General features: G+C 34.7%; 1 protein-coding gene across 2 annotated transcripts in view; it reads right to left on the bottom strand.

The window, feature by feature from the left end:
* The window catches only part of coro (protein coronin), a 47,652-nt gene that overhangs the window by 13,380 nt on the left and 15,004 nt on the right, over window positions 1-19,268 (bottom strand). For both annotated transcript variants that reach the window (XM_081768844.1, XM_081768843.1), the window contains exons 5-8: window positions 18,332-18,510; window positions 15,457-15,678; window positions 10,973-11,179; window positions 2,354-2,593 (exon numbers count right to left, since the gene is read on the bottom strand). In XM_081768844.1, coding sequence (XP_081624970.1) covers window positions 2,354-2,593; window positions 10,973-11,179; window positions 15,457-15,678; window positions 18,332-18,510 — 848 coding nt within the window. The remainder of the gene's footprint in view (window positions 1-2,353; window positions 2,594-10,972; window positions 11,180-15,456; window positions 15,679-18,331; window positions 18,511-19,268) is intronic.

Here is a 19,268-nt window from a genome sequence, read left to right as displayed (position 1 = left end):
TTCATGTGTGTGACCTTAAAGAACTCCAAAACATTGTTATAATAATTGCAATCCCATTTCACCCCTTACACATCGGATTTCCAACCCCTTTTTTCGTCCATTCCCCGTCGAACGCCAAAAAATGCTGAAACACGTATTTAATTGTCAGTGAAAAATCTAAATACGGAATTTCGCGTTCGACACTTAAAATATTCCGAGAAATGGACATCTTATTACATTAATTGCAACTCTAACCACCTTTTCTTCCTCTCTTCTTCCCTTCTAGGTCAAATATCAAAAAACGCTGAAACACGTGTTTAATTGTTTTAAATGATAAATCAAAATACCACATTTCATGTCTCTACGCTTAAGAGATTAAAAGATCTGGACATGTTATAATAACGGCACCCCTCCCCCTTCTTCCATCGTTGAACTTCCAAAAGTCTTCTTTAGTGGTACCGTACACCACGAATACTATGTAGTGTGCATATTTCATGTTTCTAGCTAAAATAATTCAACTAAGATGTTGATCAGTCATTCAGGACTTCTTTTATATATAGAGATCTACAGAACAGTTGAATTTTCCATATTTTTTCGTTGATATGACGAAGTTTACGTTGAAATTATTAAAAGGACCATTGCCGCAAAATAAATGAAGTACAGTACATTAAAAATGATTTCTCTACGCTGGGGATGTTCCAGCGTTTCGAAAACAATGATTTGTACAACATAAATGAAATTCAAATTGTGCAAATATCGAATAAAAATATTGCAGCAAAGAAATGGAGAAATTTTACACAAAAACTAAGAGACCATAATTAAAATCTGAACAAAAATAGAAACACAGTTCTGAATTTATTCGGAAATGTAAAGCGAAAATAGAAGCTGGCAGATCTGTGCAAGAGCAAGGTGGTGAAAGGAGACAGAAAAGTAATTGAAAAGACTCTTCAATCAGAATTTCGAACGTTTTCCTTTTTAGTTCATTCTTTTCCTGCTAAGATGACGCGCTCCACCCCGAAATTCTTGGGTATAATTTTCATAATCTTGCTGTGAGACTTGATTTTCGCTCCAGTTTTCATTAAGAACAGCTATTTTTGCATTCAATCTTCTGTATTATTTGGGTACCTCTTCTTTTAATTTTCTTGTGTCTTTGTTAGAATATCCTTGCTCTAATTATAATCTTTTCTTCTGCAGCAGGAACTCAGAAACTAACCCTATAGCAGTCAGCGCTAATTAAATTCTGATATGAAGCGCACATATTATAGGAAAACCAGAAACGAATATACCGAATATATGATTATCACTGCGTAATCATATAGCCAGTATATGTCTTTAAAATAGTATTATTGAATTTCTTTTACATACTTTACTCAGCACAAAAAATTCAAGAGGTAAAACTTCCGGAATTATTGGTAAAGAACTGCTGTTGCCAACACTTCTCAATCTTATTTCTTTAAGTTAAAAGTCTCAACAGATTCTATAAAAATCATTCACTGATATGTCCCTAATATAAATACTTATTAACGCACATTGTAATTTGAAACGGTATCTGTATTTCTCGTATATTTATATTTATTAAATAATAAAATAGGGACAGGATAATATTTTCACAATGCATTAAAACTGTGTTTGATTTTGATTGTTTCTAAAGCATTGAGTAATTCAGTCGACTATTTATTTTCGGTACCAAGACGTAGACCTAATGTTTACGTAGAATCTGAATAGCATGTACTTCTAAACCCTACTATTCTATGCCAAGACGAGTTTTGTAACCATATATCCACGAGAAAGTTCAAAGATATGCGTGAAATTCTGCAAGTCTAGCTGATATCGAATTTACCGAACCTGAACCCTCATTAGTTTTCCCCGCCTTACACCTGTCCTACATCCCTATACAATTAACTCAAATTCACGATAATTTTGACCTTCAGACTAGTAAACACAATATAAATTCATACTTACGTATTTCTTTGTAAAGATACGAAATTTTATTTTTCGTCATTCTGTTATTATCTACTTATTGGGATTTTATAATTATTTATTTCAATTACAAGTGTAACACTTACAATTGTCTGTGGCTTCGCATGGCTGCTTTCACAGTAACATTTCTGAGTAAATCAATTTAAATGTAGTTCAACAATATTCAATGGTTCCCTATATGCTTTTAAAAAAGTCAATAAACATGCATCAGATGTTATCAAATTCCGAAACTGGTTGCATTAAGTAAGTTATTTTCTTCTTCATAAAAGTCTACTTGCAGGTTTATGTACAAAAGACTCAAAAGGAAATATCAGAGTGAAATTTATGAATTTGGAATTCTAATTCTCCGTTAAGATAGCCTTTGTTAATATGAAAGAAAGAAAAAAAAACCTACCGATATGCCTCCTCCTCCACCACCACCGGCAGAGCCTCTACTTCCCTTGGGTGGCATTCGATCGAGCAGATTGGATTTCTTGCTCACTTTCAGTTCAGACTTCTTTGTACTGGGAATATGACCACCTTTCAGTGAGATTAGAATGGGATCGGCGTTCTTTCCTTCCATCCACTCCTCCGCACTCACCGCTGGGACATCACCGGGCGTATCCGGATAGAGATCTTCTTGAAATAATTCAGACTGTACAAGGAAAGAAAAAAACAGCAATAGTTTTTTTATTATTGATATTTTAGCTAATGTAACTATATAACAGTGCTAATGTAACTAAAATAATCGAAAGTTTTATATTAGCACTGTTAGTCTGTTACTGCTACTCAAAGTCAGCATATTTTATAATCAATAGTCAAGAAACAAATACAATAGGAAGGATTAAAGTACCAGTAGCTATAGAGACTATAAACCATGTTGTACTGAAATTATTCTTGTATTGGTATATATCGGTTTTATCTTTCAATCCTCATGCTATTCGACTAATTCGCACAAAAATTCACTGAATTATCTCGTCTTTTATCAACTGGTTACTATTGGGATTTCTTTATTTGAATGTTGTCTCCTTGATTGATTTCTTCATATTTTACCACCCTTTATGAATTTTCTTATATCTCTTACGAGTGTTACCTTTCACCCATTAGCAAATGCGTTTACGCAGGTTTATTATTATCATTTTCTCAGGAAATCTGATACTTCAAAATTATATGGTAATTAAGCACTGAGCATCTGATTGTTTGCAACATTCTCAATAACATTTAAACTGGTAAAAAGTAAAACGGAAAATTTCCGTGTATCTGCTTCTTGTCCATTTACCAACAAACAGAACTACTCCGTGAGTGCTCTAATGGATTAATATGTTTTGGTAATACTAAAACGGGTTTTGAATTTTTAGCATCCTGAACATGTTCCTTTAACCTCGTATTTGTAATTTTTACGTGCTTTCTATACAGGACTTATCATGGTAAATATTACTTCATTATTTATAAAATGTCTGTTAAATATTTGTAATTAGCTAAAATGTCCATTCTTCGCAAGGGGAGAATAGGTTTATGTAAAGAATTTGAATCCCTTCCCTATTAGGATACACACTTCAATGAAAGGGTAATGATAAAAATCCATAATGTCACCCCTTCCCACATTCCATACCGATGGGTCTAAACTTGACTTCATCGGCATTGGGAGTGTCGCTATTCTCTCAGCGAGCCCGAAAACTATGGAGTGGACACTAAGATTGGTTGTTTTTGATTATTTTTACATGTCACGGTTTACCCCACACTTCCTTCAACGAAAATTATTGATTGGAAACTAATATCGGTCGTTTTCGATTACTTTTACGTATCACCATATCTAACCGCCATCCCTTCTCACCCTCATGCCGATATAATAAAAACCTAAGTTAAGCCAAGGTCTACTCATATACCAAAAATCATCAAATCTGGTGCAACGGTCTAGGAGTTGGCAGCCAAAAATTGTTATAGTCTTTTTTATATATATACAGAAAATTATTCCCTGCCTCCCTCATTTTTAATTAGAACTTTATATATATCTATCGAGTTGAGTTGAGTTGATTTTGAGTTTAACGTCCCGTTCAGCAGCGAGGCTATATGAGACGTGGACCTACTGATTAACGTGGAATCCGAACCACATGAGCTCCCGCCGGGAATCGAACCCGGGCCTCACGCCAAAGGCGCGTACGCTAACCGCTTAGCCACGGAGGAGCTCTATATATCTATCGAGTTTCATATTTCTAACTTAACGGGTTCAGGAGATACTGTGTTTTTGAACCTTTCTACCCCTCCCCTTTACGACAAGCCTTTCTGGAAAACTTATGTACTAAAAACCTAATTCTTCAGGATCCACTCATATATTTTAACCATTTTTACACCTACCTCACTTTTTCCCCTCCGAGGCAGAAGCTTGCAATGCCTTGAAATAAAGTTCAACTTTGATTGAACGTATGGAGTGCAAATATGAAATGACATTTTCAGTTTAACGTTCAATGTTTTGTGGTCAGTCAATAGGTCGATGGGTGGGAAATTGATAGGAATCAATGATCAATAAACTCTGATCTCTTTACACGTGATTAAGCTAAGGGAGACGGGTGATTAAGGCAAATTACGGATGGAAAAATTGGTGGAATAAGAAAGGGGGCGGAAAGGGGAGTACCCCGAGAAAACTCACGGACACGATGTTATCCACCACAAACTTACTTGACCGGGGATCGAACCATGAATCTCTCATACCAGAAGGACTCTACCACTGAGCCACTGTCCCCCCTGAACATATGGAGTGGTAAGTATAGTGAATTTCTAAGCTAAAAACCAGTTAATTCTAATTTGAAAATGGTTTCTTTTTCTTTTTTTTATTATTATTATTAAAAATAGCAATAATTGCATAATATTAAAAATAAAGGTTCTAAATCCGTCTCATGAAATGCTCTATCCTTCATTAAAATTTTATTTATTTTATTTATGATAGGTTTCAGATACAGCACTAGGCCATTTTACACTGAAACATTTTAACAATTTGTAACATAACAATAGAATAACAATTTGAAATCAATATGGCACAGTACAATGGCAACATTACAAAGATAGTTTATTTATAGATGATCTGAAGGTATACTCATTTGAAAAAACGTCTACAGTTTCTGGTAACTGATTATACGTGCTAACAATTCGGTTTAGAAGGACCTTTGGACAATATTAACTCTTGCAGCTCGAGTGTAAAAGAGATCACTAGACCGTGTTGTTCTAACGGGTACGCGAAAATTGATCTGACTTAATAAATGTTCACATGATATATGGCCATTAACAATTGTATGCAAAAATATTAGGTCAGAAATTTTGTTTCTCACTAGGGGAGGTTTGATATTGAGAAATGTTAAAACGTCATTTTTTTTTGGAAGTGTTCGGAGCTGAGGTACTCGGTAGGATACAATGGCTAAAAGGAAATTAATTACAGAATTTAATTTTTTCACATGAGTAGGGCAGGCCACAGACCAGATAGGAGAACAGTACTAAATAGTGGGAGCAACATATGACTTATAGCACAAGCTTAAGGAATTTATAGATAAGGAAAATAGGAAAAAAGGTTAAGGAAAAAATTTATAGTTTTTTACAAGAAATAATCTGTTCTATAGAATGCAGTCTTTTTGTACACATAGTTCTACCATTATTATTTAGAAGAGACAATCAAGAATACAGCTGCTGGTTAACTAGATACAGGTCAACAAACAAATGAATATATATAAGTAGACTGAGTAGACAATACCTGAAATAACCTGAAATAATTTGGTGTGTGTGTATATTTACAACAGGAAGATATCGAATGTGCCTCTACTCGCAAGTATCTCGCTCGTTTCCGAATATGGCTTTGCAAATACAGTTAAATTAAATTAAACTTAACGGATTTTAATAAATTAAATAGTCATCCGTGTTTTAGAATAGGTATTTTTATTACTTTCAATAGTTTTTATACGACGTATTAATTAACTGAGTAAAATTAAACAGAATGTAGAATTATTTCTTTATCAATGCCTATATGTTTAAGTGGGTGCTTCCCTGTTCACATGTACATACCCCCCCCCCCACTAGTGAGCAAAAAAAAGGCAACAGCTTCGAAGTAAAATTACCCTATATGAAGAATGTCGAGCATTTACGTTGTTTCTAGTGCACCAAAACTTACATATTTTAACAATTTCATTCAGCCACACGTCAATATTGACAGTTTTTCTACTTAAATAAGTTCTTAAGTGATTGATAACTAAAATAATCTTCAGACCTATTTATTTGGCTGAAATAAATAATTTGATACTAAGGCTGCAACTTCATAAGAGCGGTAAGTTTCCACACATTTTAGAAAACCAGTGGTTCTAATACCTAATTGGAGTAATCTGGTTCCAGCTAGTTGTGTTGTAAAAAAATGTTCTTTTTCTGTGAAGTTTTTTTTCAATAAAAAGCATCGTTCTTTTTCATGTTTTTTTCAAATGTCTGTTTTTTTTCTGGCAACTATTATTTATTGATTTATGTTGCAGATTATTGAAATAATCACCAGAACTTGAGTCGAAGCCCTCGTAACTTACAAAGTGTTTGTTTCTTTGTACCTATACGAGCAAAATTGAGTGATTATTCCTTCCGGACCCAGTTCATTTTTGTCGTTTTCACATTTTCAGTCGACTATTCAAAGAGGGAAAGAAAAAATTCTCTGTCATCATACATACGGTTTTGACACTTTTTACACCTCAGAAGCAAAAATTAAAAGATATGCCGGCGCTACAGCTTCTCTAATTATCCTATTGAAACTTTTTATGGTGCGTTCTGTAGGTCAAAGAGGAAGCTTTCAGGTAGTGGCACATTTGTTTCAATGTGGCCAGCAAGAGGGAAATAATAGAGGGGAAAAGGGATGTTTCCGAATTTTCCCCCTAAAATCGGGAATTAATTGTTTTTGCTGGAAACACTGACATCAGACAGACGAAAACTATCTGAAATTAAACCTTGGTACCCCAAGAATATATTCTACAAGTATCATGGCGATATCTACAAAGTAAGTATGAAATTTAAAAAAACTCATTCTACCTCAGAAATTCACCATTTTCTTACCATTTACAGAACATGGTAAACCTCAGCTGTACTTCCCCTAATTATCATTAAAACTTTCTATAGTGCATTGTGTAGGGCAAAGACGAGACTTTCAGATACTGTTTGTTCCGATGTAGGCAACAAGAGGAAAATAATAGAGACAAAACAGATAATTTTCCCAAAATTTCGCCCTAAAATCTGGAATTAAAATTTTCTGTAGCTGGCCACACTGCTACCAGAGAGACGCAAACTATCTTAAATTAAACATTGGCACACCACTAATATATCCTACAAGTATCATGGCGATATTTAAGTATCATGGTGGAACAAAGCTTCTAATTACCAAAAATACATTACGGTAAACAGAAAAATAGGGAAAAACTAGAAAAACCAAGGGTTAGAACCTAAATACGAATTTTTCGTGCGCCCCCTAATTACCCCATTGTAACGATATGTACCTGCGTTTGTTCAGTAAGGATAAATGTTCGACTGGCGTAAGGTGACTTGCACTCGGACGTATAGGTACGGATTTATAAACAAAAATTTCGAATTTTTTGCCCAAATTTAGGGAAATTTTAATTTCCCTAATTGGCAACACTGCACGCAGGCCCGTCCTATTGATATCAGCAATTAGGTATTCATCCAAGGTATCTACCTGGCAAGTGTTAAGGAGGCCTCTCTACATCGAAAGAAGCTACAGGGGAAGAAAAGAAGTAAAGGGAATTCGAAATTCTAAAAATTCTCGAATTTTTGACTGGGGTGAAATTTGAGAAGGAAATTTGACACCCAGAAGAAAAATAAATTAATATGATAAACTATGGTCCAACCATATTTGGCAAAAATAATATCCCGATATCTTAATTAGTCCACACAGGAGCGGATTTAAAAAGTGACACACCTGTGTGTGCCACTTTGGCCACCTGGGTCCGAAAGGATTAGGAGTGTATATTTGGTTACATTTTTTTGACTACTAACCCGTGTTGCTGTAGTAGTTATAATTAGTGTCTACCAATAATAATATCGTTGTTGTAAACAATAACTTTATAGGGAAAATCTCCTCTTCTTTTTACATCTTAGTTCCAACACTGTTGGTGAGAAATGCAGGGTGTTTCAAAATGAATATCGGAATTTTAAGTCTTCGTAGTACTTATTACATTTTACGTACAATTATAAACAATACATTAAGTAAAAGAGCACCTCAAACAGTCTTTGCTACAATTGTTCGATGTGAGATTCATTCGTCACACGGCACATATCTAGTCGATAGGCGAGAAAGACCCATAAACTTTCCACCCTATGGCACAAAACAAATTCAATATAGGGGAGTCTCGTTTCAATTGTACCATCTCCTGAGGATTTGCTGATCGCCAGATGCGAACATTATGAGTGTTCACATTAGGTGAAATATCGATTTATCACTGAAGACGACACGATCCAGAAAATCTTCATTGTTATGCAGCAATATTTCACTTGTGAAATTGGCACGTAAACCGTAGTCGGTAAGCTTTAGACCTGCAACAACTGCAAACGATAAGGACGTAGTTGCAAGCGTCTTCTTAATATTCTTCGCACAGACGGTTGCACTGTAATTACAGATTCAGTCTTTATTAAAACACAAAAAAGCTTTCTGCTCTCTAGTCTCCATCTTTGCTACTTGCTCTTTCTAACGGCAGACAGAAGAAACAATGCATGTGCATGGGTGCGTACAAAACTGTTTGAGTTGCTCTTTCATTTGATATAATATTTATAATTGTAAGTTAATTATAATAGATACTACAAAGTTTCAAAACCCTAATGTTAATTTTGAAACACCCTGCATTACTTCAAATTGTGTCATCCTATATTCATGTCTTGTATATACGTATCATCAGGGCCGGCCCTAGGCAATTTGTCGCCCCGTTCAATGGCACAATTTGCCGCCTCCCCCTTTCTTCAGAAACAACATATCTTAAAAATCATGATTTTAAAGTATGCTACTCCAGCATGAACAACGAAGGGGAGGGTAAGTGCAGTCGTACTCAAAAAAGTTTAAACATTTACTAAAAATACAATCTCGTTGTGTTTTTTTTTTTTCTTTCTTTAAATATTAATCTATTATGATAGCGAAAGATAAAGCAAACACCTGCAGAGGAGAGATGGTAATCATTTTTATAGAATTCAATATCAAGCTTCAATCTCAATGTATCAGTTTGCAATTCCAGTGCAACTAGCTATTTTATCTTCATTTCTTGATTTTTCTTCTACATCTGTTAACATTAAAAAAAAAAAAAAAACTTGTTTATATCTTCAATGATGAGGAACTTGTTTGTGACAAAAACAAGACTAGTTGTCATATCAAAACTGTGATAACTAACTAAATGGAATAGATATTTGCTACCATTCGAGAATTGAATTCTTGCATTTGACAACAATCAAGCAATTTGTGCTCGGATTTATTTGACCATTTGCTTTAGCATTGTCCATGTGACCTTAAATTAATGCGATCTAAACATAATTTATGAATGTAGTGTTCAAAGGTAAGCTTAGTAAATGTAACTACCATCATCATGAAGTCTATTTCCAACAAGAAATATTTAATTTAAATAATATACTTATGACAGATTTTGCCGGACCCTCCAAACTTGCCGCTTCATGCAAACGCACGTGTTGCACATATAGTAGAGTCGGCTCTGCATATTATATATATGATATTTATGCCGACAAATTATTTATATATGATATTTAGAAAAACACTAGTAGGCAAATTAGTATTAGTTTTTACCTATAGACAAATTATTTGAATTTTATACTGTTCGTGACATTATTTTCGTACTTATTAAAGGCCTGTTTTCACGAAAAAATAAAATTTCATTTCTACTTTTATTTCTTAGTTGATATTGATGGAAACTGCTGAAACCCGAATTGTTAGTAGGCATGCTATTCATATAAATTGTAAAATATTTGTAGCGTATCAGTATCTAGCGTTTAATTTATGTTGCATTTTACGGTGATCACGCGTACATAAAAATATTTCATACTTAAATAGACGTAAGATGCATTATAAGTGACTATTTGAAAAAAAAAACGAAATTTAGAAAAAAACGAGGGGCAATGTTTTTTCTAAAAAAAAACCCGTACATTTCTAAAAAAAAATACGAACCTTTTTTTTTCTATTTACAACACTACCAGCTAGGCTAAATCAGTAGTTGTTGTGCAATTCCAAGTACTTTTCCAACGTTTAAATATACAGTGCGGATTTCCACATTTTACTGTTTTATTATTTTAGGCGTAAGTAGCTAAATCGTTTCGCACCCTTTCCGTTATCCATACCCAATGTCCAACATTTGTTCAATCCGTAATACACTAAAATATAATTTGTAACATGTGCAATATAGGGAATCATAAATATATATATATATATATATATATATATATATATATATATATATATATATATATATATATATATCGATTACGTAAACTGGTTAACGCAGAATTTTGTAGCTGATAAATATTCATTTCTTGCGTAGTTAATAATTTTCAAAGTAACTTTACACAACTTTGAATTACCTGCAAAGAAAAATGTGCTGTACTATTTTCTGAATTACTCGGCATAATTTGAAATGTATTGGAAGAGAAATGCACATGTTACCTAACTGTATTTATATTAAATCTCGATTGAGTACTGGATTATTATTTAACAAATGCAGTAAACCGAACTTATCCATTTTAATAAAACAGTGTCCATGATGCGTTCGAATCAGCTGTTCAGTTATTTCAATAGGACTCAATGAGTTTCTCTGATAGTTATATTATGCATTGTTTTAATCTAATATGTATTTCTTTCCCAAATAGCAACACAGTGCACCATCAAGTATAAGCGTATCTTAAATACACCTAATAATCACTTATATTGAAATTTAGTCCCGCGAACATTTCGGACTTGTTTGAGATAGGACAATTTAATCTTACAATGCTAATGTTGTAACAAAATCAAATCATTTCTTACCTTTCGTGGAACAGTCATTGTAATGACTTGGCAAAAACCAGAGTTATTTAGCCTATAAAAGCGTGTGATTTCACAGGAGTTAACGTCACAACCTCGTTTTGGCATCATCCCGATTCCTCGTTGGGGATCTGGCGTTTGAAATGTGTTAATATAATGGACGAAAGGTGGTTCGGCTGTGATTTCGAAGTAACGGATAACACTATCACCCTGAAACAAATTAAAAAATGAACATTAGTCACAGAAGATATAAAACAACTTAAAAAAAAATTACGTATCTGCATTAGGATTACTGTATAGCACTGCTTGATTAACATTAAACAAAGACTGATAAAACATAATTCCCAACAAAAAATAAACAATATTTAAGTACTGTGTTAAGCTTCTCATTTTGTATTATACGCTCTGATGTATGATAACACAAATCCCTATCTGTACTATTTTGCATTAATGTACTTTATTAATTTATATCAAATCAAATTTAGACTATTTCTGGGCCATATTTGTCATACTCCGGCAAAAAGTGTGTATTCATAACTCTACAAAAGCAAAATCGTACTATGCTTATCTAAACTGGAAGATAAAGATTCGATTTTTTTTCCAATCGTATGCATCGGTATTGTACATTTTAAGAAGTGCTGGAGACTAAAGCATGTAATTTCCGAGGAAGTCATCATATATCTTAAATCAACATGGGGCTACGAAGTAAAAAATCTAAAATCTGATTTCCTTGCGCTACTGCCCATCCAGGAGCAGTGCAGTTCAGGTGTTAGCTGTATAGTCACAAATTAGTTCCGAAGTTTTATTCTGGCTTCCTCGACTGGAATCTGCTACTCCTAAGTAGCTTCTCAAATGCTTCGCATAGGCTCAATATCGAAAATTAATAATTCCTGTGGGAATCAACCAGCGAGTACAAGACTAACAAACGCTGAATACCAGGTTTTTCAGAAAATTACTTCTAACTTTTGAAGTACTTCCACAATTTTAAACTTCTTATTACTTGATAAAAATAAAACGATCATTTTACAAAACGTTCATTACGAACACAATTGACACTTCCGATTTCGGAAAGCAACTATTAATATTCCATATGAATCCAATGTACACTGCACAATACATTAATTTATGCCATCATCTCAAAAGCTGAACGTGTATTATACGCGTAATACTGTAGATTATTTAATGACATAAAGGATCCATTAAAATTAATACTTACAAATTAAAATTATACCAAGTAGCACCAATTTGTCGTCAACATCTCCGTGAGTGCTTCAGTTAGTATAATTTTAATCTTTAATTACTGTAGATTCATCTTTAATTTTTCATTTTTGACTTCTTCGACTTTTTTGACTGAAGTTCTTATTATATTCTTGTTAATACTTTAAAAAAACATAACACCAGATGTTTTGTTTATGCATCCCTTTGATACCTGTTCTAAAATTAGCTTTTTGCCGTACATGATTTTTCCATACGAAGTTGACTAAGACAGTATTAAATCGGGTGCAATTGTCCGTCATGGATAGGCAGCCATCACTTACTAAAAATGAAAACAATACACAAACACTTAGTTACGACGGGTTACAAGAACGTTTTTTTTTTCTTTTTTTAAATAGACTAAAGCAGTGGTTACCAACCTTTTCTGACTGAGGCACACTACTGGATGCTCAAGATATCGCAACACATTTATTTTATTTTATTATTATTAATAATATAGATTATAATAGTATAAGACTAGAAGTTTACCATATATAAAGCAGTGACTCTATCTCGCACTGAGCATTGTTGCTACCACTGGAGACTGACTGGTACAGTCTGTCTCAAAATTGATTTTAGCTAATTATACTCTAACTAATGAGATTACAGATAGCATTAAAATTTCAGCGTAAGAAAACTGGGGCATGCGGACATATGTAGGAATAGGTTCTAACAGGAATGCACTAAACTAGCAAAGAAGAGAAAACAGTCAAAACTGCGTTGGCTACAAAATCCGAACGATTAACTTCACAAAATTTCGTTGACATCAGGCGGAAAACTTCTATAACTTTCAAAACAAACAAACGCGACTTTCTGAAAGCTAAAATCAATGAACTTGAAGACTAGTAAAAACAAAATCATTCGGAACATGTTTTAATGAATCCCAAAGAAAGTTCCAGTACGAAAATTCTTGTCCACATAAGCTTTCACGTCGAGAATGTCCTGAAACAAGGAGACGCGTTGTTGTCATTATTGTTAGTCTGTTCTGAAGTACGCTATAAGAAAAATCGAAGATAGTATCCAGGGCCTAGAGCTGAATGGTATTCTCCAGGTTATGGAGTATGCTAATGATGTAAATATAATACCGGATGATAGGAAAACAATAGAAAGAAATGCAAATTTCTTATTAAACGCTTCAGGGACATGAGTTTAGAAGTAAATGGAGAGAAAACTAAATACATGGAAATTCGTCGGGATAGTAATATTGCAAATTATGGATGCGTCAAAATATCAGATAATACGCTCGACAAAGTAGATACTTTCAAATATCTAGGATTAATATTAACCGACCAGAACTATATTCACGAAGAAATTAAACGTCGACTAAAAGCAGGATATTAGTGCTATTATTCAGATTAAAATCTCTTCTAATCGCAAATTCTGTTGAGGAATTTGAAGCTTAAATATATAAAACGATAATAATGCCTGTTGTCCTGTACGGTTGATCGCTTACTCGCAGGAAAGAACATAGACTTAAGTGTGTTTGAGCATAAAATCCTGAGACAAATATTCGGACCCAAGAAACTTCATAACGAGGAACTACATAATTTATACCGTTTACCAAACATTGTTAGGGTCATCAAATCCAGGAGGCTCGCTCAGGTGGGCAGACCATGTAGCCACAATGGAAGAAAGTAGGAACATTTTCAAAGTTTTAAGTGGAATTGCAAAGAGAAAACGACCATTAGGGAAACATAGGCGCAGATGGGAGGATAATATCAAGATGGATCTTGCAGAAATAGAAATACCAAGTAAATACTGGATCCAATTGGCTAAGGGCAGAAAAAAATGAAATGTAATTTTTCCTTTAAGTCCCACGATTATGCCGGCTAGACCAAAGGAAACGGTGATTATGAGAAATAAATGCAATGGTGGAATGAAGAAAAGAAGGAAACGGGAGAATCCCGAGAAAACTCACGTACACGGTGTTTATCACCTGAATACGGCATTAAACCGCTGGGTTCTATAGGTCACAGTTAATATTTTAACTAATTATTAAGTGCTACATTCTAAGATTTCGCGACACTTCCTATGGAACTGCGCGACACAATCATTGGTCGAGAATCATTGGTCTAGAAGACAAAGATAACGAACGCAAATTAATAATTATGGAAAAATTAGTGGAATGAGAATGTGGTTAGAAAAGGCAAAACTACGAGAAAATTCTCACACCACACCATCAACAAAAAAGTTCACACAGCCTAGGATTGATTTAAATACTGAACTACTGTGTCACCAACAAGTACCTATAGTTCATTCAAGGAACGTTCAGTACCTCATGTAAACAAATACACGTGGTAATTGTTTCATTTTATTGGTTAAAGAGCCTTGCCGCATCCATGCGGCAGAAGAAAATAGTCCATTGTCAAGTAAGCTGTTTTTCAATGTTTTCGTTGCTTATAAGGCTCATTACCAGAAATACAATTTACTTACAGTAAAATAACAGAAACAACACTTTATCTAAGAACTAAATTTAATTAATGCAATAAAAGAGAATACGCATGCGTAGAAACTGGGTTTGGCCCACTTTATGCGCGAATCACAGTTTACAATATGGCTGCGTGCGGGGAATATGCAAAACGCCGACAGGGTACAAGCACGTGCTTCTCGAAAGAAGCGCTGACCAATAGCCAATCATCCGATGACTGGCGGAGTAATACAATTCTGCAATGTTTACATCAGGATCAGAAGGTTCGTTGAATGAACTGTAGGTCAATGTATTTGTACACTGTTCTTCCCTGAGTTATCCATTTCTTTTATTCTTTCCTATTTTTATTATCTCTGGGCAAAGCTTCAGGGGAAGCTTTGAAGTGTAAAGATTATTTAGGAACTGAAATTTTAAGTAAAATACGCTAGAAGTCCAAATTTTGTCATTCTGTTATATTCAAAACTATATATATATATATATATATATATATATATATATATATATAAGGAAACAAACAGTTTTACGTATATTACCCTTAAGAAGCTACTGCTTCAAGACATTTACCTAATAGTCTTCTCCACTGCAGTTTCCCATGTAGAGATCGGTCAGGGAACACACTAACTAGTTTGAGATGATTCTATCTGTCTCTCACACATTATTCAAAACGGCCCCAAAAATGTACAACAAATATGATCTTATTACAAATGCCTTGTTACAAACCTCTTAACGTTTTACTTAAAAAAAAAAATGTAAATGATAAAGTTTAATCAGATCTGATGTGTATTATACACTGTAGTTGACTGACCTTTCCACAGAGATAGACTAGATTGGTGTCTGAATCGTACAAGGGAAACATGACCCCATTGCTCGTATCCAATTCCACCATGACGATAGGTTCCTCGAGATGTCCGGGAGCTCGCAACGAATATTGTCTTTCACTCATCTTGCTGAAACCTGTCGTGAATACTAAGCCAGAACGAAGAAAAATGGCACGGGTTGCTTTACTACCTTCATGGCATATTGCTTCCTAAAATAAAGACACAAGAATAAACTGAGATCCCGCATACATATTCATACATATAAATGCTCAGTTTACACACAATCACAGCACATATGGTGTTTATTATGAACATTATTATTAGTTGTGGTATTTCTCACATCTAGAAGGGCATGTACTATATAAAGAAAACAATAAGACATCGGTAACCTACCACACACACAATTCTTGTATATTCGAAATGGCATACAAAGATAAAAGGTTTAAAAAAAGTTAAATAGTACTATCTGCTAAAATTACTTAATTATCCGTTGAAGTTAATCACAGAATATAATGCACAGAATTACGGTTATGCTACGAGTTATTTATGATTAACATTGAACGGGATGTACGCGACAGGTATCGTAGTAATAACAATAACCTACTTTAAAAATCAGACATTGATAATGCTGAGATCATGCACGTATTATACTCGTAGTGAAATAGTAAGTACGTGTAGCTACGAGAATATACTTCTATCATCATATTTGTCAATGCATGAACTTCCACGATGACTTGTGTAAAGTAGTTGACTTCAGTACGTCGAAACAAATCCAAAGATAGAATTACAAAGCCGGTATTACGGATAAAGAATTTTTCAGCTAATCATAATTGAGTTTTGAAATATCAAAAGTTTTCTTTTACTGTCCTTTACAAATCTATTGAAGAGTAACGAACTAAAAGTACAATCACGGGCAAAAGTTCAATAAATAAGTTTATCGTAGTTTGTGACAGTATGTTGTCCAGTACCTAGGATAATACATATTCATCAGTAAAAATGGGTACACTACACTCTACACGATGTTCTGTCAATAATTTCGGAACGAAGTTCTTCCCACTAGTCTAATGGCTAGCGTGAGTGTTTTTAGTGGTCGGGATTCCGGTTGGATTCTCGTTGGGAAAGCTTTAAAATTTGAACGCACTATGGTTGATCGGATTCCACTTTAAATAGTGGATTCATTTCTCATAGTCTCGGTGCTGGAAAGACGCTAAACTCCAATCTAACCAACAAACTTCGAAACAAGCCGGTACGTGGTGATTTTATTAACTGCTTTTGCTTTACCTTCTTGTCATATAGAGGTTACGAAGGATCTATTATTTACGTAGATTCCAAACCAAGCTGGGACTTCAATCCCATACGGTTGGCGGATGCACAAACCACCATGGAATATCAGTCTGAGGTGGTTTATAGCACCACAATTTTGGTTTTAGCAATCTATTATTAGAAAGCATTGTGAAATGCAATTATTATTTCATTGAAGTATTTGTTACTATTGAGAATTAGTATTCTTGTCCTATACTGCACCAAAATGTCTCCACGCAAAAAGTATGGAGAATATTCCATTAAAATCTTCCTGCGGTAGAGAAACTGTTTTAGACATGGAACTGGGAGACCCGGGTGGTGGCGTTGGAAATGTCCAGGTCTCCTGATCACAAGGGTGTCAGAAATCGGGCCTGGCCCCGATGTCCCAGAAATGGGGCTCTGTGCAATGGCAGCTAACATCAATTGTGTACTTCGGTACGGAACCCTTGCAGCGCTGCGTTTGACAAACCAGTTTAAAGCAGCAAAGATACAAGGTGTCTCCCAAAAGTCATGAAATATATTTTATGCCACACTCCGACAGGTAGCAGCACGATCGGACGTGTTAAATAGGTGGAACTTGCAGCTTTGCAGCACACCCTAAGACAGTCTGCTCTGAGCATCGGTGATCAGTAACGCTGATTCAGTCCACCTCTGTTTTGAGGCCACGTCACGATGGATACTTTTGAACAACGTTGGGCGATCAAGTTCTGCACTAAACTCGACAAAACCGCTGCAGAAACTCATGAACAGCTTAAATAAGCCTACAGGTAGTCTGCTCTTTCGTATGTGCAAGTTACGAGATGGATGAAGAAGGGGGACCAGGAAGGGGAGAATAATGACTTCCATTCTGGACCGGCCATCAAACAACCTAATCTGATGAATATATATATATGAATTGATGGTTTCATCTCACATAATAAGGTATTGAGTTTAAGCCAAGCAAAGATTTGCGACACATTAAAAACCTTCGAGGCCAGTTTTCTGACATCACAAATTTGCTCAGAGGACCCAGACCTTTCCAATGCCACCACTCATGTTCAACAATACCATGTTTAATAGGTGAATAGAAGGGATTCAAGCCCAAAACTTCCGAGACCTCATTATTGGGTCCCTCTGATATCACCGTTATACTGAGGGGATTCGGGCCTTTCCAACGTTACCACCCGTGTCCAGCAACTTAATGTTTAATAGGCGAATAGAAGAGACTCATCCCCAAATTTTCGAGGCCCCATCTCTGGGGCCTCGGGACCCGAGCCCGATTTCTGTCATCACCGCTGTGCTCAGGGGATCCGTATCTTTCCAACGCCCCGCCCGTGGGAATAAATCTGGAATAAGAAATGAAGTTCAAAAATTATACCTAAGTTTAAAAAATATATATCTAAGGTACTACATGTAAGTAAATTACTGCAAAATCGAGTTTTATCCCCTCACTCACTCACTCACTCACTCACTCGCTCTCACACACCACACACACACATTATATATATATATATATATATATATATATATATATATATATATATATATATATATATACAAAATAATAATAATAATACTCACTTCCTCCACTTCTCCTGAGCGAGGATCAATAAGACGAATCTTCTTGTCCTTACAAGTAGTGAGCAATTGAGACCCATCCCAGTTCCAACACGCACTGTAGACGAGATCAGGGTGGCAGTCAATGTGCACAAGCACTTCCCCAATTCCAACATTCCAAAGTACAACTTGGTTATCACTACCTGCAAAAGCCAACCACAAATATACATGAAATGCACAAGTAAAAATGAGATGCATTCATAATATAAGTGCAATTGGCTCCGAAACTTCCAAGAAACTGTCCTGTAAAAAAACCCTTTAACACGGCAATAAGTCAAAATCTAGTACTGTTTATCTGTAGTATGAATATAACCATATTAAAATAATGATAACCAGCATCTTTTACGAACAATGTGTCTAGATATGGTTCTGTACGAAAGTTCGAGTATAGAGAATTCTTCTTCAGGAACGTTGAGTAGGTGTCTTGGTAATTATTTTATTTATTTATTTATTTTACTTTAATAGACATTCAATACCAAGTACGTTTTTCAGGTATGACATCATCCAAGATTCCGGTTGCTCAATCACAAAAATATTCATATCTCTACTAATACAGAACTGATTAAGATCTTTTTTAAAGGAATGATTAGTAGGTGTCCTAGTAAGTACTTTTACTAAGGTGTACATTAAACATATTTGCCTGGGATGAAGTCTCAAAGATGGCGACTGCTCAATTGCAAAAATATTTATATTTCTGATAATATTGGACTGAAATTAACGCCGAATTTAGTCATTTGTTTTCATTAAATGCTAAACGAATGTTTTTGTAAGTACTGATTGATAGAACATATAGAACACATATATCAATATAAATATAGTATTCACCTATTTATATTCCTTAGTGCAGAGTAAGATTTCCGATATTTCGGTTACATGCACGAGCAACCTTCAATGAGAATTC

This window comes from Thermobia domestica, chromosome 8, assembly GCF_964235325.1.
Source record: "Thermobia domestica chromosome 8, izTheDome1.hap1.1, whole genome shotgun sequence".
Classification (NCBI taxonomy): domain Eukaryota; kingdom Metazoa; phylum Arthropoda; class Insecta; order Zygentoma; family Lepismatidae; genus Thermobia; species Thermobia domestica.
This window is presented reverse-complemented; position numbering and strand designations above follow the sequence as displayed.